The 19,887-nt window shown below is 37.7% G+C and overlaps 2 protein-coding genes across 3 annotated transcripts in view; both read left to right on the top strand.

Annotated features, from left to right (window-relative positions):
• Positions 1-5,060, top strand: part of LOC119782955 (glutamate receptor ionotropic, NMDA 2D) — a 105,218-nt gene extending 100,158 nt beyond the window's left edge. For both annotated transcript variants that reach the window (XM_038284168.1, XM_038284169.1), the window contains one exon: positions 1,834-5,060. In XM_038284168.1, coding sequence (XP_038140096.1) covers positions 1,834-5,028 — 3,195 coding nt within the window. In that variant the 3' untranslated portion in view covers positions 5,029-5,060. The remainder of the gene's footprint in view (positions 1-1,833) is intronic.
• Positions 5,061-5,347: 287 nt separating this feature from the next.
• prkcg (protein kinase C, gamma) overlaps positions 5,348-19,887 on the top strand; it is a 55,127-nt gene continuing 40,587 nt past the window's right edge. Inside the window, exon 1 of the mRNA XM_038284172.1 lies at positions 5,348-5,464. The gene's annotated coding sequence lies outside the window, so the exon portion shown is untranslated. The remainder of the gene's footprint in view (positions 5,465-19,887) is intronic.

The raw sequence follows: 19,887 nt of genomic DNA, 5'->3' as shown, positions 1-19,887 counted from the left end.
GTGAAACGGTAGATGCCTTTTTGCAACTCGCATCTTGTGTTGCTTTTTTGACACTCATTATGGTTGACACTATCAAACCGATTTCTGTATCAGTGTATTTCCAGATAATGATTCAATTAATCAGGGGAAAAAACTTACCCAAAACACATTGACTTACTGTAGGTGAAAATAACCTCCTGTTAAACCTAAGTGGTTAGGCCTCCCTTAATGGCAATATCTGTTACTGTTACTGGTTATGGTTATGTGGCATTTCTTCTTTAACAGTTTTTGAGGCTCTTAAGCAGCAAAGCAGGTTTTTTTTTTTCCCCTAATGAATAAAATCATTATTTAAAAACTGCTTTTACATAGATTTTAGGCAGCTTTGAGATGAAAAGGATTGTTTTTCAACATTTTGCAAATAGAACCCAGAAAAGTAAGGTCTACATTTGTATTGGATTACCCCATCAATTTTTCAAATAACCATTTCTCCCAGCAACATGCAGTCTTTACCAGCTTAGCAGATCTAAAGACTTTGTTTTCAGTCATCTACTGTATGTGAAAAATGCTAAAGCTCAGTCAGTCATATAGAGCATCTATAAACATTAATTTTCACTTTATCAACAAAGCCTATTTCTGTATTTATGTCTGGTATTTCACTGTGCTCTTTAAAGACATAAATACAGACTGATCCTATGTTTGTGATTGTAGCTATAGCTGTAGAGTTATTTGAGCTCTAATTTTAGACCCAAAATGTTTTCTTTTGGGTTGTTGTATCTAGCTGTACAGATCATTTTGTTAACTCTAGCCAACTTCAATGGCCATGGTTAAGAAAAGCATTCCCAATGTTTGGTATTGTCACCATTATATTAACTTTGTTAATTGATTCAGGGTGTGGTGCATGTAAATTGTCCACATACTTGTTTATACAGGTCAAAAGTTTCAATTTTGTTCTTTCTAAAAACCAAAGTTTTTTTTATTTTTACTGTTTCCCGTGTTTCTGACATGAGTCTTGGCTTTCTTCTTGCCAATTACTCATAAAGGCCAGATTAGTGAAGTGCACACCCAATAGCTGTTTCATTAATAGATTCTGTGACCCGAGCTGAAGTTTCCTGCAGCTACTCAAAAATTACCTTGTGTCTCATGGCTGCCTCTTAAATTAACACTGTCCTCTCCGCCCAGTCTATCAGTCTGTGTGTTGATAGGCTTGCATCTCTTCTACCATATTCTTTATGTTTTCATTAAAAAAGAAAAAAAATGAACAGTGATCTGAGAGATTTTTTAAGCTTGGAATACTATTTAATAACATAACTATGCTGCAAACTTCTTAACCTGTATAACCTTTTATTTAATTAAGAGTAACAGTGTAAATATGACTGAATACAAATGTATGTCACACATTTCCAATTTTATTCACAATATGTTATAGAAAACATGTATCCTTCCTTTTTTACTTTACAGTTATCAACAACTTTGTGTTATTTTTGTTTTTACATAAAATCCCAATAAAATGCTCAAAGGTGTGTAGATGATTTGTTAGAAAATGTGGAAAGGTTTAAGAAATCAATAAATGTCTTTAAAGGCACTGTAGGTATGGAACTGTTGTGATACTGTAGTTTTTGTTTGTCATCTGTTAGGAAAAGTTTATGATTAGAAAAGTCAAGAAAATACTTACTCTAGCTTAAGCTGGTCAGTTTCTGATCAAATATAGAAGTTCAACTCCTTTAACGTCCTCACTATAGAATTGCGTAATTCATGCAAGGCAAAAGAGTTAGTTGATTTGTATTATAAAGGTCTCTGGAGCATCCATTTTTCAATAAATAACTCATCATTTTGTTTTTTATTTTCATCTCTTAGGGCATGTACAGCTGCTGCAGCTTTGAGGATGAAACAGCACCAGGTGGCTCTAAATCTTTGCCTTCACACCACCACACAGCAATAGTTACTGTTCCATCACAGCCACATGTGGTCTCAACTACTGTGACCAACCCAGCAATTGCAATGGCGCAACAGCAGCAACAACCACAACAGCAGCAACCACCACCTGTCTTCAAAACACCTCTACCAGGCTCTCCTCCCACTGTGGTGCATTCTGGGTCAACCCTGGGTTCTTCTAACCCCCCAATTGCTGGTGCCCCCCTCCCTTGCTCCACTTTCCTGCCCAGGCCAGATCGCAGGTTAGCAGTAGTGGATCGGTGGAGGTTGCCTAAAACTGCTACAGCCACCAATCCGATGGCTGTAAGAGGGGGCATCACTGACATGGGGCCGTTTGCTCAGAAAGTTCCACAAAACTGGACTACAACTGCTGGAGGGAGTGGGGGACTCGATGGCTATAAGAGATATTATGGTCCCATTGACCCTGAGGGACTGGGGTCCTGTATTGATCAGCAAGCAGGGTCCCAGACCCCCAAGACTATGCCAAGGGGCCACCCCCAACCCCCTCCAGCAAGTGTGGCCTTCTATTCAGAGAAGAGCATGGACCACGGGGTGGTGAAGAAGGTGGTGGGAGGTGGCGGTGGAAGTCAGGGGAAAGGGCCTGTTAAACCTGTGGGCACCCCAAGGCTGCCTCCTAAGAGTCAGGCCCCTCTGCCTCCTACACCTCCACTGCCACATCCCTCGCCCCCTCTTCCTTCATCCTTTTGGAGAAAGCGGAGGCCTAAGAAGCCTAAAGAGCCTGGAGGACCACTGTATGAGAACATTTTGCCTCTGAGGCGAAGGGGAGGAGCAAGAGATGGAATGAGGGAAGCAGGAGTGAGAAGGACCCGCCCACTTTCTCCTCCACTCTCACTCCCCATACCAGTTCCACTCAGCCCCTCCTATACTCCTCCTTCTCCTTCTGCATCTTTGCACTGTACGTCCTCGTCCTCTACATCAACCACCTCAACAACGTCAACGTCTTCATCTGCCTCATCGTCTCGCTCCACCTCTCCTACCTACTCTTACAGCTCTTCTAGGAGCACACGAGACAGGACTGGCGGAATAGAAGGAGAGGACGATGATGATGATGAAGATCTGACAGAAGAGTCAAGTCTTCTCCTTGGGAGAGGAAGAGAAAGGGAGCGCTCAATCATTCGCCCACGTTCCCTAAGCCATGGCCGTTTGCCACCACCAATACCCCCAAGGAAACCACGCACATCATGGGGTGACAGAGAAAGAGAACGGGAAAGAGAAAGAGGGGGTAGCCAACTGTCTCAACTCCAAGAGTGGTGGGCAAGCTGGAGTGAAAGGGAGAGAAGTGGAGCAGGTGGGGAAACTGAAAGGCAGAAAAGGGAAAAGAAGAGGAGGAAAGAAAAGGAGAAGGAAAAGAAGAAAAAGAAAAAGAACAAAAAGAGGAAAAAGAGAGAGGAGAGGGAAAGAGAAAGGGAGAGAGAGAGGAAGCGAAGGAAGGTAAAAAAGAAGAAGAAAAAGGCATTAAAAACAAAGAAAAGGAAAAAGTCTATTGGTGGAAAGCGGTCTGAACCTGAAGAAGGAGATGTTGAACAAGAGAGGGAGGGAGAAGCTGGGAGAGAAAGAGATGAAGGAATACAAGACTATTCTTCTTTTTCTGCCCAATATGGGAGCACGTTTGGAGAAAAAGGAAGAGATTCATGGGAAGGTGAGAGAGAAAGAGGCAGAGGGGAAGATGGCAATGACAGAGATGAAGATGACAGTGGAAGAAGCAGGGAAAGGCATTCCAAATCCTCGCATGCTCATTCTAGACGGCGAATTCCTAATAAACGCTACTCCAACTCCAATAAGTTCCCTGCCTCTGTTAAATTTTGGATGAATGGAAGAGGAGATAACAGCGATGCTACCCCAGTATCTCTCCACCCACTTCTCCCATCCTCTAAGAGGCGAAAAAGTGGAGGGATTGACAGAGAAGATAACAGCAGAGTTGGGGAGAGGCGTCCCTTGTTGATGCATTATGAAAAAGAAAAAACCCAAACAAGAGAAGGACTGTCTTTCCATGACTGGGACTCAGATGAAGATGATGAGGATGACGATGATGATGAGGAAGAGGAAGACAGGGAAAGAGTGAGGGAACGGGGAGAGGACAGAGGAAGGAGGGTTGGTAGAGGGGCTGTCTCTGAGTCTGAGAGAGACAGGGGAAGGGTTGACAGCTACTCAGATGAGGGTTCCTCAGGGGAATTTGGTCGTTTTGAAAGATATTGGGAAGAAAGTGCAGGAGGCGCTGGCACTGGAATCGGAGGCATAGGCGGAGGAGGCTGGTTTTTTGGCACCTATCCCTCTAGAGAGAAAGGGGGTAGCATCAATAGTAGAGATGATTCCTTACTGGGAACTCCGGCAGAGGGTTGGATTGGTACAGATTTCTGGGGATCTGGACCAGGTATTGGATGGACATCTGGTGGAGGAAGTGGAGGGCTGGGCTCACAATGGCCACCAGCCCCGACTGCTTTCCCTCCACCAAGAAGATATTGGTCAATGGACAAAATTCCTGCAAAGGGAGAAAAAAAGTGGAAGAGTGGAGGTGGAAAGAGAAGAAGACGAAGCAGGGAAAGACTGGATCAGGCAGGACGGGCAACTCTGTGTTCCTGTAGTCTTTACCCCCAACCGCATCCTTATCCACATCCCCATGGACAGTCACACACCTCTAACTCCAAGAGAAGACCCTCAACACTTTCCCATAGCCAAGAAGAGCTTCTTCCCCACTGCCACAGCTTCAGTGGGGGTTCTCGTCCGAAACCTTTGCCTCCCAAGCCAGATTCCAGTCAAGCCAAATCAGGCAGCCAGTCTAACCTCAGCCTCAACACACAGCCTACAGACCATATGCCACAGCCCTTGCCGTCACCACCACAACAGCCATCCCTGTCACCCACCTCACTCCCCATGCCCATTGCACCTCCACCCTCCTCAGCCTCTGTGTCACCACCAGCAGGGGTAGGGATGGCAGGTCAGGCTCAGGCATCAGCCAGTGCCAAACTCCAATACCAGAGACTGCGCTCTGTGCCTCAGCCACAGAGATTTTACTCTCCCCATCTACCACTCAAAGCCAAGAGCCTGTGCTCACGTCGAGGATCAGCCCACTTTTCTAGTCTGGAGAGCGAGGTATGACAGGGGGAGACGAGAGAGGGAGACGTGGGAACAAGAACCAGTGCCACTGAAAACCATGGTGCCATGGCAGCTAGAACCAGGCACAACACCAGAGATATGGCTGCCTTGGTGACCTTAGGTAATCGGTTAACAAGCATCACAACAGGAACAAACATGGACAGAGGCTCTATTGTTAATAGTACTCTCGGTGAGAGCAACACTACTGCCACCCGCTCAATTGTACGCGTTCTTATGAGGGCGACAGTGAGGTGCCACACCAGGGTGAGCTATATCAATCTGGATGGTTCCTATGATGAAGAGAGTGAAGTTGAGGCTGCATCACCAGGGACTTCGACCCCAGAACTTCTCTTATGCTCTGAACTGAGCTTTGTGATGTCATCTTCGGTCCTTCTCCCCTCCCCAAATCAGAACTGTGGATAACAGTAGTCTTCAACTTGTGAGTAATGATGTCATGTTTGCACACAAACACAAGCATGCACACACAAATGCACACAAACACAAAATTATCTCACGTCTCCTTCCCTCTGGCTTTGAGTGGGATGAGGAGAGACCCACTTACTCTCTAAAGATGCCAGTGTTTGGTCATCTTCTGGCTTCCTATCCTCATTGCTCGATGGCTTTTGACCTGGACTGGTGGACTGCTTCCCAGTGTCAAAGAGACTATTCCCTCTTCTTCCCTTTTTTAAGAAAAAGCAATGCAGTCACCTCTCTCATTCACCATCTGCCCGCTCACATTTCAATGGACAGTGAGCACAGTGCTACTTATTTGCCCTTTGGCGTCATGACTCTATCAGACCCATCTAGCTCTACCCCAGGACCATCTATATGATGTCACTTTTTATTAGAATCCCTTTTAAACAGTCAGACTGAGCAGGACCTTGTTTTTTTCCACCTCTTTGGAGCTTGTTATGACACATCTGGGCCAAGTGGAAAATATTATCAAGTAACAAAGAATTTGAACAAAACACTTCTTAACAAAAGAAGAATAACAAAATGAAGAAAAAAGACATGTAGCAGATATTCTTTTAATGTCTGTCTTTTGCTTTTTCTTTAGACCTTTTTCCCCATCCCTTTGTTTTCTTTTGTCGATATATATTTATCAGACTGTGTTAGTGTCTTATTAAGTAGGAGGCTGGATGTGGCTAGTGTTGGGAGTGGGAATGATTCCAAAGAAGGGCCAAAATTTCACGCTAGTAATTGAACTTAAATTCCCATTTCTTTCTCCTCACATGTAAATAACTTATAATTCAGCCCAGACTGAATTATGAGTCTTAGAAGTGAATTTAGGATATGATTAGTGTAATATCTATAATTGGCACTAGATGGCTGCATAATATTTGAATATATTGGTGCAGGAAACTTAAGATCAGTCTCATAAGTCTTTAATGCATATAAATGAACAAAGACGCTGTAGCTTTGAATATAATTGTTTCTATGAAAGTTTCAAGCAAGGGTTTATTCACAGTTCAGCATATTTTAAAGCCCCCTTTAGATTTAATTATATGTTGACACCATATTGTGTACTGACTGAGCTGGTATATCATGGATTTTTCAAAAGCACAATTTGTCAATGTATTTTTTCATGATGTGTTGCCGCAGTTGTAATTGTACAATCTCAAGGTAACACACTTTTCCAATACAGCTTTTCACATAAAGATAATAAATGTAAATTATATGAACAATAAATTTCAGTGTAACCAACACTGAAGGGGTGAAACATGAAGATTCATAATACTATATAATTATTTGCTTTGTCTTATTCCTTTTTACCAAATAAGACAGAATGACTGTGAATGTTTCCAGGTGCATATTCAGTTGCTGAGCCTTCACTGTATGCAGTCACTGAAAACTTGCATTGTCAAGATTTTCAGATGGCTGTTTGACTTTGAGCAATATTTCCAACTTGTGACAGGGATGGGGTGGCACATCATTCTAGTAGATTTTAATCTGATTTTAAGTATCAGCTCTTTGAGCTGGGGCTGGACGATCCATACCTTTAGTTGTAATTGTTTAATACTAGTTCAGTTCCTCTTCTGACTAAACTGTGTTTTTGCAGAACAGTAAATGTTGTTCTGCTTCGGCATTTCCAGTTTATGTGCAAAGAGAGGTTTCTGTGAAAAAAGGTGATATTGAAAACAGTTTGCGCAATGCGATGGGCCCAGTTTGTGCCTGCCCACTCTGGCTCTCTGTGCTAAAACCCACTAAAAACTGTGGATAATTTTTTTTTAATAGGATATTTCATTTATAAATACTTCTTTCTCATTTATTCTTTCACACTGTTTCCATTATACATCAGTAGTAAACCCATAGTTAGATTGTTGAGAGGGACAACAAAAACATTTCAGAGAAAACATGACCTACAATTGTTTATCTTCAGGCTAGCCCTTCTATAGCCATGCTCAGGATGTATATATTTTGAATTATATTGTAGTCAACCTTGAATATATTGCCTCCGGCTAGCAATGCATTGTTACCACAGTGTTTTTGATTGGATTCCCATGGATGCATTTTTTTTTCTTTAAACTGAAGAAAAATATCTGTTTGTAAGGTATATGAATTAGGATAGCTATAGCTGAAATTCACAGCATTTGACTTTAGGTGAGAAATTGAAATTATGATTGCTACATGTTAGACACAGGGTAGTGATATGTAGCATAGTACATTTTGTACTGAAAGCCATCCACATTTTAGTTGTGCCAACACTATTTTCATAACTTAAGCATATTTAATTCATGTCTCACACTAAGACCAGCCACAGCCCAGCCATTTGACTATTTTAGTTGAATGTAGCGTTGAACCGATGTAGCAAAAAGAGCACCTACTTACTCTGTAGCTTTTGTTTTTGGATGCTGTATAAAGGCTCAAAGGACAGGACAGACGGGGAGGGAAATGACCTGCCCTGCGAGGGGTTGTGCATCGTGTTTGTGCATGTCGTCACAGATTGGAGGGTTAGTCGACCTTTTCACTTTCCCTTTTTTCCACTCCTTTGCCCTTGTAGAGGCCAGACTATACCTTTTATCCGCAGGTGGATTGATTTTCTTTTGTACCTCCATGTGGGTATGTGTCTTTAGAGAAATGCTTTTGCTGTTTCACATAATTTGGAAAAAGTCTTAGACTCACTGCATGTTTCCCTGAATGAAATTTCCAAGAGTTATAATTTTAATGGTTAGTTTAGGTTTGTTTATAAGTTTTATTAGTGAACCAGGACAGACACATTTTGCTGAGGAAATAACCTTGCTCTGCTTTGCACCCCAGAAGCAGAAACCACTGCAACAGTCCAACTGTTTCCTGTTTAATCAAACACATTTCCAACTAATTAACAGGGCTTCAACAAGGTCTATCATTGAGCATTATCTATTTTTATTGGGGCACTAATACTTAAGTCTGTGACTGCATGAACACAAATGACTCTTAAAAACCCTCTGGCTTAATTTTATTTATTTAATTTTATGCTGAGAAAAAAAAGAATATATTGAAATATACTATGTTTTTGAGAATGTACCATGTTATACTGTGATTTAACTGAGATAATTTATTGTATTCAATCATCATTTGAATTCTATCATTTATCTATAAAGAAATATATATGTACAAATAAATATATACATATATATACAAACAGGTATATATATATATATATATATATATATATATATATATATATATACCCTATATTAGTTAAGTTTGGTATATTTGGAGGAAGTGTTAGATTAAATAGTTTTAATGTTTTAGCTTTGTAGCAATTCTAGACACTAAAATCCTTTTTTGAATTTTGATTCCTCCTATATGACTGTGAAGACATTAGTGCCTGTGACAAAAAAGACAAGTAAAAGTCAAAAACTTTCTATTCATCTGTATCTACTATGGCTATCAGTCTGTCACACCTCTAGTACTACCTAACATTACATTTTCTTCTTTTTCACACATTAGAATGTCTCTTTTTACTTTATTTTTTCCTCTTCTCTTTGTTTTTTTTCATTTACAGCCAATGGTCCATCTACTCCTTTTTTTATTTCGTTCACATTGTTACATGTGACTGAAATTACCTCATCAACTCAACCTTTACCTTTTTCTTGTTTTTGATCCTCTCTTTTTAAAACTTGATCATCCCTCTGTCTGTCTCACTTAGCAAAAAAAAAAATAACAGAGACCAGTAGATACTGTGTTCTTGCTCCTTTTTGACTGATTGTTGATGATGGTGATGATAATGATGATCAGTTTACTGATTGATAAAACAATTCATGAACAATGTTACTAGTACTGATGTGACTGAAGTGTGTATTTGATGACCACACCACTGTAGCAAGTCTGGGCTGTACCACACCACCAGCAAGCAAGCAGGGCCTCAGTTCTAGGTCATGTATCACATTATCCAGCACATTGTCCAAACAAAATATATTTGAGCATTTTTGATATTAGTAATTTGGAAAATAGAAAAATAAAGAAAATTAAGGAGTATAAAGAGGCAGTATACAAAAGTGAGTTGCAAAAATATTCCTACCTATTGAATATCTTCACATTTTGGCACTTACAACAACAAACATCTATATATGTTGGTTAATTTGTAGACAATGGTCCAACAAAAAGGTGAGTTGAATGAAAAGTGATAAATGGTTTCTAATTTGATTTTACAAATAAGACCTATGTAAAGTGTCCTATGCATTTTCCCTTAGCCCAAGTAATCGGATGCCCTGATATAAGTTTTCTAAAACTATATATATATATATATATATATATATATGCACATTATCCTTTTAAAAATACCTTCATATCAGCCAGATTGGATGGATAGCATCTATTAACATACTTTTTTAAGTCTGTTCACAACTTGAGTCAGATTTGCGCTTTAACTGGGCCATGTACACAAATAAATAAGCCTGCTTTTTGGCATTGCTGATGTTGTGTGTCCTTTGATATTCTCTTACAGACCTTAGAAGCTTGCCTCAGAATTAAGTGGGCAAAATACAAATGCAAGCCACACTTTTCAGATTGATTCTTGTAACTATCCTTTGCTGTTCAAATCCAAATATGATCTGATATAGTTTGTGGTTGTAGCATGACAAAACGTGGTTCAGAGGATAAGAATACTTTTGCAAGACAGTGTAGCAGCATGATCTTTGTTGCACACGCAAATCTAGACTGAACTGGTTTACATGGAATGTGTTATACTGTTGGCAACTCGTCAAGTTTGATTAAATTCACTAGTTAATGCTGCTTTCAACTACAGGTTTACTTTGTAACGCTCTCCTTTCCTTGCTTTTTCATCTACCACATATCACATCTGCTGCGCATGCATTTTTCCACATAATGCACCGAAAAGAACCAGGCAGTGTTACTCATTCTGTGTTAACTCTGGTTCAACTGAAATCAGTTTCATGTTGTGATAACCCCATATGAACTCTGCAAACAATACAAAGTCATTTTATAGGATTTCTAGTTGTTTTTTTTTGTTGTTTTTTTTTTGTAAGTATCCACAGAGCGACATCTAGCCCACCTGAGGGAGCTGAAGCCCATCATTATAAACGTCCCACTTGTTTTGAGTTTTCTCTCAAGCTATGACCATAATTCATATTATATTTATTGTCTTGTCTTGCTGTTCGTCATTTATCAGTTTCTGTTAAAGCTGTCAACATTAATTTGTTTTCCTTTTTTTGCTTTCCTTTTCTGTGATTTGAAAAGTCCAGTCCAGTCTAGAACAGTTTGCTCCAGGCCTGAGTAGAATCTGAGTCTTAAGAGATCCTAATACAGCCTTAAGCTTACCCCAATCTCTCCAACAAACCTTGGCCTGGTAAACAAAATGTGTGGTGCTCCAGAACTCAAACAGGGTCCTCATTGGCTTAACTGGCCATGAACTATATCAAGGAAACATTGGGGCATCACATGTGGCGGCTATTAGGTCCATGTTGCACCACAGTCAGCTTACTTTGTTGCAGGTGCTGTGACTGCAGCACACATATATAAACACAGAAAGCAGTGTGTGATCCCTGTCATACAGTAAAAGGCCCAGCTTTGCTGTAGTAACCTTGCCAACACCACAGGCCTATTTACAGGTTGCTACAGCAGGTTGCTGAAAGGGTGATGTCGCTCCTAGCCCAGACTGGTCTGGTCTTTGCCCTAATTCCAATGTGTTAGTTTATTTGACATTGTCTGTCTGGGGTGGGCTGGAGGGTCAGTGCTGCACTTACTTCCTGAGAATTGCTTCATAAAATATGATTCTCTCTAATGATTGGCAGTGGTGTTGTGTCTCATTCCATTTCTCGTGTCTCATGCAAGTATGAGAGAGAAGCTGTGTGAATGTTTTTTTTGTTTGTTTTTTTGCAATGTGTGGCTGTATCCACCTCAATGTGGTGAGTTTTTTTGTTTGTTTGTTTTTGTTCTGCAAGCTTTTAGTTGTCAAAAAAAAAGAATGTCGGTGAATCAAAGTTGTTTATGTGGTGATATGATAGTGTGCCTGTGTCTCTGTGTATGCTTGCACATTTTTAGCAAGATTTTTCAGATGTTTTCAGGTTCTTAAAAGGCTTTTTTTCTTTGATCTCGCAAGAGTGGACAAAAGAAAATCTATTGCTTTATTCCTCAAAGAGCACAAAGTTCTCTTGAGTGACCATAAACATTTGGTTTTTACTTTATTGTAGAAATTTATTTATCTATTCTAAATTTACTGTCATATTTTTTCCTAAATATAAAAGTCTTTCTACAAAAAGCTCAGTTATAAACAAAAATGCGTCTAATATGTACCTGACACTTGATAATTGACCAGATTGCTAAGGGGATCTTAAATGTGTTTTGTTCTTCTCCCTTTGCGCCTGCGATCTACTAATTAGCTATGCTTTGTTAGTGTGATGGGTGACTAGCTAATTGCATTGTGAGGCCTCTGTGTGTACATGCAGTAATGATTTAACGCTCTAATAAGATTGAGTTACAGGCAGCTGGATCGCGTTCTCCCCAAACACTGATCTGAGGTCAGCACTATGCTTTTTCTCTATTGATAATCATATACGAATGTGGGAGATGAGCTGATCTTTGATCTCCTATGGGGGATTTAAATAATTTTCATTAAGATCCATCATGAATCTTTAAGGTAATCTGAAATGAATGTGGTGTTTCCATTTGAATGTGATTTGATTTGAATATGGTGCCTGTACCCCCAGGTTAAGGTGTCTTAAAATAAATGCATATTTAACAGCAGATGCATGAACTACCACTGAAAAAATTGAGAAAATAAATTAATTTATTTTTTCTCTTAGGCTTTCTCTGTGGGAACCTCTTAGGGTTCCCTGGCCATTGCCAGTTCCCTGACTGAGAAACTAAAAAGGTGGATTTTGTAAATGGTGCATAATTTCTTTCTTTGCCATTTCTTTTTGATCAATATCCAACTAAAAACCTAATGATTAGCCATTATTTAGTTTGGAGCAGGCATCAAGCCAATGATGAAATTAAGTCTTAATAAAATTATCTCAGCATTCATAAATTAATTTTAGCCCATATTATCATTTAATCTCCACCATACCTAACTGTTTTTAAGATCTTTTTATAAATATTGGTTTTGTTTCACCACACTGAAATATTTAATAATACCATTTAGTTTGTGAAATGTACGAGTCTGCTCTGCAGCAAAACACTCACACAACATCATTACGTCTCCCTCTTACTTCACAGATGAGATTTTGTTCTCAGGCTTGCAACCTTAAAGGTTTGTTTCTGGGACTGAAAGCTAGAAACTTTGTTGCTGCTTCTTGGAGTAATGTCTTCTTTTTTTCTAAATTGCCTTTCAGCCATGTAGTCAACGATCAGGTCTTTTTTCACCAAATTTTCTAACCATTTTCAGCTAGCCTTTGACAAGGTGCTTTGCTTTTGTTCTCGGGATTATAAACATATTTCGCCCTGGAAATGTTGATCTTTAGGATATAATTCCATCTCCTACATGAATGCTTTTATGGCTGGATATTTCTATATTCCTTTGTTTAGATGAATCTTTAGTCTCAGAGTTTCTGAACATCTTAGCCAAGGATGCACCAGATTTTTGATGGTCCATAATTCTCATCCTAATTACCGGTACTTGACTTATTCTTCCATGTTACACAAAGAAACAGGGCATCTCAGATGCTGTATTAAGAGTAATTTACAGATTTCCCTCCAATTAACACAAATCATGCATTAAAATACCATGAGACCAGTGGTGTCAAAATTACACACATTTGTAACTTAAGTAGAAGTATACATGTAGATACTGAAAAACACTCTGGTAAAAGTTGAAGTATCAACTTCACCTCTTTACTCAAGTAAAAGTGGAAAAAGTATGTGCTCCAAAAACTACTTAAAGTATAAAAGTATAAAGTAACTTTTAAAAAAAACAGCCAGATGCCACTATATGAATTGAAAGCTCAAATCTTCCACTATTTCGAAATATTTATTTGAGGTTGGGCCAAGGATGAGAGAGGTCTTGTTGGTCTCTGTCTCCATCTCCCGATACGCTCTCACCTGTGTCCCACCTTTCAGACATTTCAACATCTTTTTCTGAATCCTTCATTGTAGCATGGCATAGACAATTGACTTTTGCAGTTTGAAGAACACTTGCTTGCTTCTGATGATTTCCTTTAGCTAACCAATGAGTGTTTGCGTTATATGACTCATCCAATCACACTAGTTTTCACTAAATGTGGATAGCGCCAATGGTCTGCATTGGATGGAGCACATGGCGTGAAATAAATATTTTTAAACATTAAACTGAAGCCAAGAGTAACGAGTAACGTTTGTTTTTAAAGTGTAAGGAAAAGAAAGTACAGATACTTGTATGAAACTAATGACTAGAAGTCAGAAGTAGGAAGAAAAACAAGTAATGGAGTAAAGTATAGATACCTACAAAGTGTACTTAAGTACAGTAATGAAGTATTTGTACTTCATTACTTGACACTTCTGCATGACACCAAAAGTTAGGCATTAGCAAAAAAAAAAAAAAGTAAAAGCTAGATCCCCTGTACCTTGCTAATTTTTTTTTCCATATTTGAGAATTATAATTCTTTTTTGTATTCCTTCATGCCTACAACAGTTTTGGGTATCTGATGTGATTATATGCAATGGGAGAAGTGGGTTGTGTCTTTTTATATGGATTAAATATTTATTTTAACTTTTTTCAGGAGGTTAGGTTTTTTAGGAGGTTAGATGAAAGAAATATATATACATATATATATATCTATATATCTATCTCTCTCTCTCTCTCTCTATATATATATATATATATATATATATATATATATATATATATATATATATATATATATATATATATATATATATATATAGATATATGTATAGGATCTACGTGGGAGCAGATGTGCAGAAAAAGGACTAGAAGGAAAGCACCAGAAGCAAGGTAACACTAGGGGGCAATGGAGAGTAACTCGGAAATACAATAGAGCTCGGAACCAAGATGATACAAAAGGGTAAAAAAATCAATGACCAAAAGGAAACTAGTATTGGTAACAGACTTCATAAAGTAGAAAACTAATTTGCCATGGGTGAAAAATAAACTAAAGATAACAGAAAAGCTGTAGCAAAAATGTATAATACCAAAAACGCTGAAAAGAGAAATTAATAACAAGGAAAAGTTCAACAGAAAATTCAAAAATGATGAAATTCTGGACAACAACACAGAATACCACAAATCAAAGCATAACTAAGTACACAAAATAAAAACTTAGACAGAAACAAAAAGTCCAGAACGGCAAATGATAACAAAGTTTGATTCATAAGAAATAATAATAACTTGCAGTTTCATCTGTTTTTCAGGACTAGTTTGGAGAAGTTGATGTAAGACACCAGATATTTTACTAAAATGCTTATTTTCCATGTTTTTTGGGTTTGAGAATATGCTATTGCCCTTTCAGATACGTTTCAGTTTTTTTACATGTTAATTGACGGTGATTGCAAGAATGACGTGTTCCACATTTTCTGTGGTTATTTTATTCTCCACCTCTCCTCTTTGCTGCAGTACCCTCAAGAGCGCTTTCATTTCTCTTCCAACACCTCTCTCTCTCTTTTACACACACATGCATGCACATACAAAGCATTGTGCATTAAAGCCCATAAAGTACAGGGTCACACCCTTGTGACCAGTGTCCGCTATATTCCTGCCGAGATGCAGTAGATTGATTCTGTAGTTATCTGGTTCTCTGCGGATTTGTAACACATGCCTACAGCACAGGACTTAACACTGTTACTCTTTTCTCTGTCTCTCTAACTTCATCTTATGGATTGTCTCTTGCTATGCAGTGTTGTGGCTTCATCCTTCTGCACCTCTGCATCGTCCATCTGTTTAAGGAATCTGATAACACACACCCTTCATCTTTCAAGTTACATTTGTGTCTTTCAATTTTTTCTTTTTACTTGTCTATTTTTTGTTTAATAGTTTGTTACTTAAGTCTTTGCTATTTCACAGGCTAAGGTCTTTCATTCTTTTGATTACTTTTTTCCCCTTCTGATTCTTTTAATAATTTTCTTTGTTAGATTTGGACATTTCTACACACACAGCATTGAAAATGTTTATTTTCCTTAAAATATCTCAATTCTATATCAATGTAAGTATATATTGATTTAAAGTTCAGTCCCATGCACTCAACGCATGTGAAAAAGGATGTTCTGTTTCATTTTCATCATGTCTGTAGAGCTGCAGGCATACAGCTCATCAAGTTGATCTCTACAGTTGAAGAATAAATCCTAGCATCCTTTTATCTCATTTTTTATAGGCTACACATCAAATCCCTTGTTTCCTCTATTTTCATACCAGCCTTGCTGGGCCCCAGCCTGACCGAAAAGAGCCATAGCTGACACAAAACATATATCTGTATTAGAAACAAGCATTTTGTGTTCAAATACAATATGTATTTATGTTATATACACATATAGTACACTATAGTGCTTTGACTATTTCATTCCAGTGTGTTTAAATGATAGAGTTTGACTGAATGAGTCAGTTTAGTTTAATTTACATAGCACTGAAAAAAGCTCAACGTTCAGTTTGAAGAGTTGGTACAATTCATACCCTACTGTATAGAACCCAGTTTGGTCAAAAATCAATTCAAATCAACCCAGAACCTTACTATGAATTCCAATGAGGGACTTCTGTCTGAAGAAAATAGTCTTGGAGAAAAAGATTTTTTTTTTTTTAATGCAAACACATAACTGGTGATATGATAGGAGCAGCGTAGAACGAGAGTTATGACAGGAATGATGCAGATGTCATGTTAGTCATGGAGCTGTTTAACCACATTGACCTGACATCAACAAACTGCTCAAACTTGTTACATACATCGCCATGTAAGAGGATGTAGATTTCTGTCCTAAATATTTGAAAGAATATTTGAACCACAGCATTTTAACGGTATAACCTTCACAAAGTTCGATTTTATTCTAGAGCTGTTAAGGTGTATTTCTTTATATGATTAATTTACCATTTGTAGCGGTGATCAAGTTTAGATTGTAATTTTCCTTCATTTCCTTCGAAGCAGTGCATTTTACCACTTTTTTCTTTATGACTTTGAAGCTGGGATATTTCCTTGTGAGTCCTCTGACATGTTACTCTATTCTGTTCTTCAGGGAGGACATTTAAACACGGTTCAATTTTTGTTTAGTTTCAACAGTTTTTTGTTGAAGATATGACTTAAATGGTAGTAAAAGTACTCCTGTAAAAAAAGTTATTTTTTACATTTCACATAACACTGTATAATAAAATGTGTGGTTATTTGTGTTTGCACACTTATAATCTAAAGTATCTACAAATGAAACGGAATTTTTATTTTATTTGTTTAAACTTTATTTAACCAGGAAGTCCCATTGAGATTCAGAATCTCTTTTACGATAGAGACAGGAGGGAGCCGGGTAGCAGCCATATTACAAGAAATCCATACATACTTAACATCAAGTTACATTTTCATGATAAAAGGATAAGCATTTTTCTCAATGCAGTTGCACCAGGTGGCACATTTCAAAGTAACCACTTTGAGGGGCATAGAGGATTGGTACCAAATCAAAGAATGACTGCTTCCTACAGAATAGATTAATTAACCCTGGATCATCCGTCTAAGCAATTGCAATGACATATTTTCTTTCAACTCATTTAAAACTTCTTTAAAATCATTTAGTTCATCTCTACTATTTAGATCATTTTGTATCTGATACCAAGCAGAGAACATATTGAAAACATTTGCTATACATTAGATTTTTAAATACTAAAGTAGAAAATCCTGAAAATGGTAATATTGACGCTTTGAAGGGTTTAGTAAATCAGATATCATTAAGTAAATAGGAGGACTAGGTTATGATGGCATGCAGAAAACATCTGTAAGACATTTGAAATTATATAACTCCCATTTGATTTTCTTCTTTACCTACATAACTTTATCATAAACCATTGTAGATTTTTTTTTTATTAGTATATTGCATTAACACTTTTATCTATAAATATGTTCTGTATTCTATTCTACAATAATCAAATTATGGTTTCCCCTTAAAGTTTTAGAACAGTGCTTGATTTTCCTGCTGTTCCTTATACAATGTTATGATAAAATCCAGTCAGTGAAGTAATCAATAAACATTATTGGTCAATAGTTACCGATAATTGCAGGCGAAATTAGAAAATAGATGTATTTTTAAGCTCTGTACCGCTAGCAGCCAGTGAAACTGACAGTGCTCAGATGTTTTGGAACTATGTTGGGGTTACGTGAAACGGTTGTTGTTGAGTTCAAAGTCTGTAACTCGCTCTTTCTACAGTGCTGAATATGAAAAAAAAACTTGGAGCGAATGGCTCCGTCCAGGAAACAGACACAGTTAAGCATTAAGCAAGGAGCATAAGCAGAACTAAAAACAAAGGGGAATCTACATGGTACATATGCACAGTTAGTCACCCCCTCTTGTAAAGAAACACAACCACACATACAAGCACTGGGGCTGGGTTTCTTTATTTATATGTAAAAACAAAAACAGTACACCTGTTAAATTGCCCCAACTGATTCAGGAAGTAGTCTAAACTAAACATGGACGCACTAAGCCTGGAGTCTTTTCCACAGGAGAGAAAAACAAATAGGGTACACACAGTGAATAATATGCTTATGCTAACCTGATTTTTTTTATCTAACTGTTATGTGCTTTAAAACTATGCCTGAGTGTGTGTCACCTGCCCACTGGGAATTCATCCAAGAAAACTAGGATGAAGATTAAGATATCCACAGACTTTACCTTGTTCTCCTCTCGCCTCATTATCCAATCGCGCACCTTATCCTGAATCCCCCTGCCCTCTCGTTTTCATCCTTCCCCTCGAGCAGTTTGTACATAACCTCCTCTTCCTTCCTGCAGCAGAGGCTTCGGCAGCCCACAGTTAATGCTTTGAAATTTCTTTTAGTGTCATACATTCAAAATGACTAACATATCTAAATGATTTATTCAGCAACTTCATTGGCTTCATGCAAATTACCATTTATGATCATTTCTCTAAGGTTTGCATGGATAGTGCCCCAAAGAGCCCCTTTTTCTGCTTCACACACACGACTGAAAACATAGATAAACATCTTTCCATATTATGTTTTCTTTTCCACAGTGTTAAATATGCAGTGTTAAAGGATATTGACCCTTTTAGACTTATTACAACAACAACTAATTCAAAGTGGAACCAAATGCAGTCAGATTGGTGTTAAATTTAACACTTAGTGTTTCATAAGAACAAATTCCATACACCTCAACACTTAAAGAATTGTTCAACTCGAATGTGGTCATAACATTAATAAAAATTAAAATTAGGTTCATAATTTATATGTACCAATTTTTTTTTTTTTTTATGAAACTAGTCCTCTTTGTGCATGCCTAAAGTCTTCTATCAACAAGCCAATAAAAGACAATTAAGATGATAAAAAGTCAGGGCAAAAATATACAACAAACAACGAAAAAACTACTAAGGGGAGAAAGAAATCACCATCAAGTTAATATTCGGGAATGCTGTATCTTATATTTTGGTTTTGTTGTCTTTTTTGATTTTCTTTTCCTTTTTTCTCGGAGTCTTCTTGTTCTAAATTTCCAGTATAGGCTTAATATTCTAAATCAGTTAACCTCTTTCCTTTCACCAGTTACCCTCTCTGTTCTCTTTTCTTCTTAGCATTTTCTCAGATCCTCTGTTACTGACTCCATTATGACTTTCTTTGCTTTAATCTTGCCTTTAGATCTCCTGTATCCCAGATTAATAATAAAAGATTTGTGGTTTTGGTACCAACAGCCTGCCTATTTGCCCCATCCTCATAGCTAGATGTGAATTTTCAAAAGTTCATATAAATCAGACATCAATAAATGCTTCTAAAATTCCTGACTTAGTTTCTTTTTACATTAACTGTATAATTTGGGCTCTTTCACCTGTGGCGCTGCGAATTCATCACCTTTCGAAGGTTAGATAGGAACCAAAAATATATCTAAGGTAGAGAATGTTATACTGTACCTAGCAATAATTGGTATTTGGCTGACAATTTATTACAGTTTTTAAGCTTATCAGAAATTCCAATTTTAATAACAATGTTAAAAAGCTATTAACTGGTTGTTACGTGAATGCATAGAAGTCAAAGTCCTAACCTTACATGGGCTAAGGCAAATGGAGTCAGCCCGGCTGATCAAATGAGAGTGTGTTTTCACTGATCCAATTTAAAGCGAATGTGAGACAATAAAAAAGTAATTACAACAGTAATGAAGAGTTGCATTTTCTGTGGAGCTAAGAGGATATCTTTATGTGCCAGAATATACAATGAATGTACTATTAGAGGAAAGCATAGCAGGACAAGGCAAAATGAGATAAGGACAACTTGGTGTGGAATTTCTAAACAAAACAAG

The sequence above is a fragment of the Cyprinodon tularosa genome, unplaced genomic scaffold (genome assembly GCF_016077235.1).
Source record: "Cyprinodon tularosa strain WSP-4 unplaced genomic scaffold, ASM1607723v1 ctg2, whole genome shotgun sequence".
NCBI classification, from domain to species: domain Eukaryota; kingdom Metazoa; phylum Chordata; class Actinopteri; order Cyprinodontiformes; family Cyprinodontidae; genus Cyprinodon; species Cyprinodon tularosa.
This window is presented reverse-complemented; position numbering and strand designations above follow the sequence as displayed.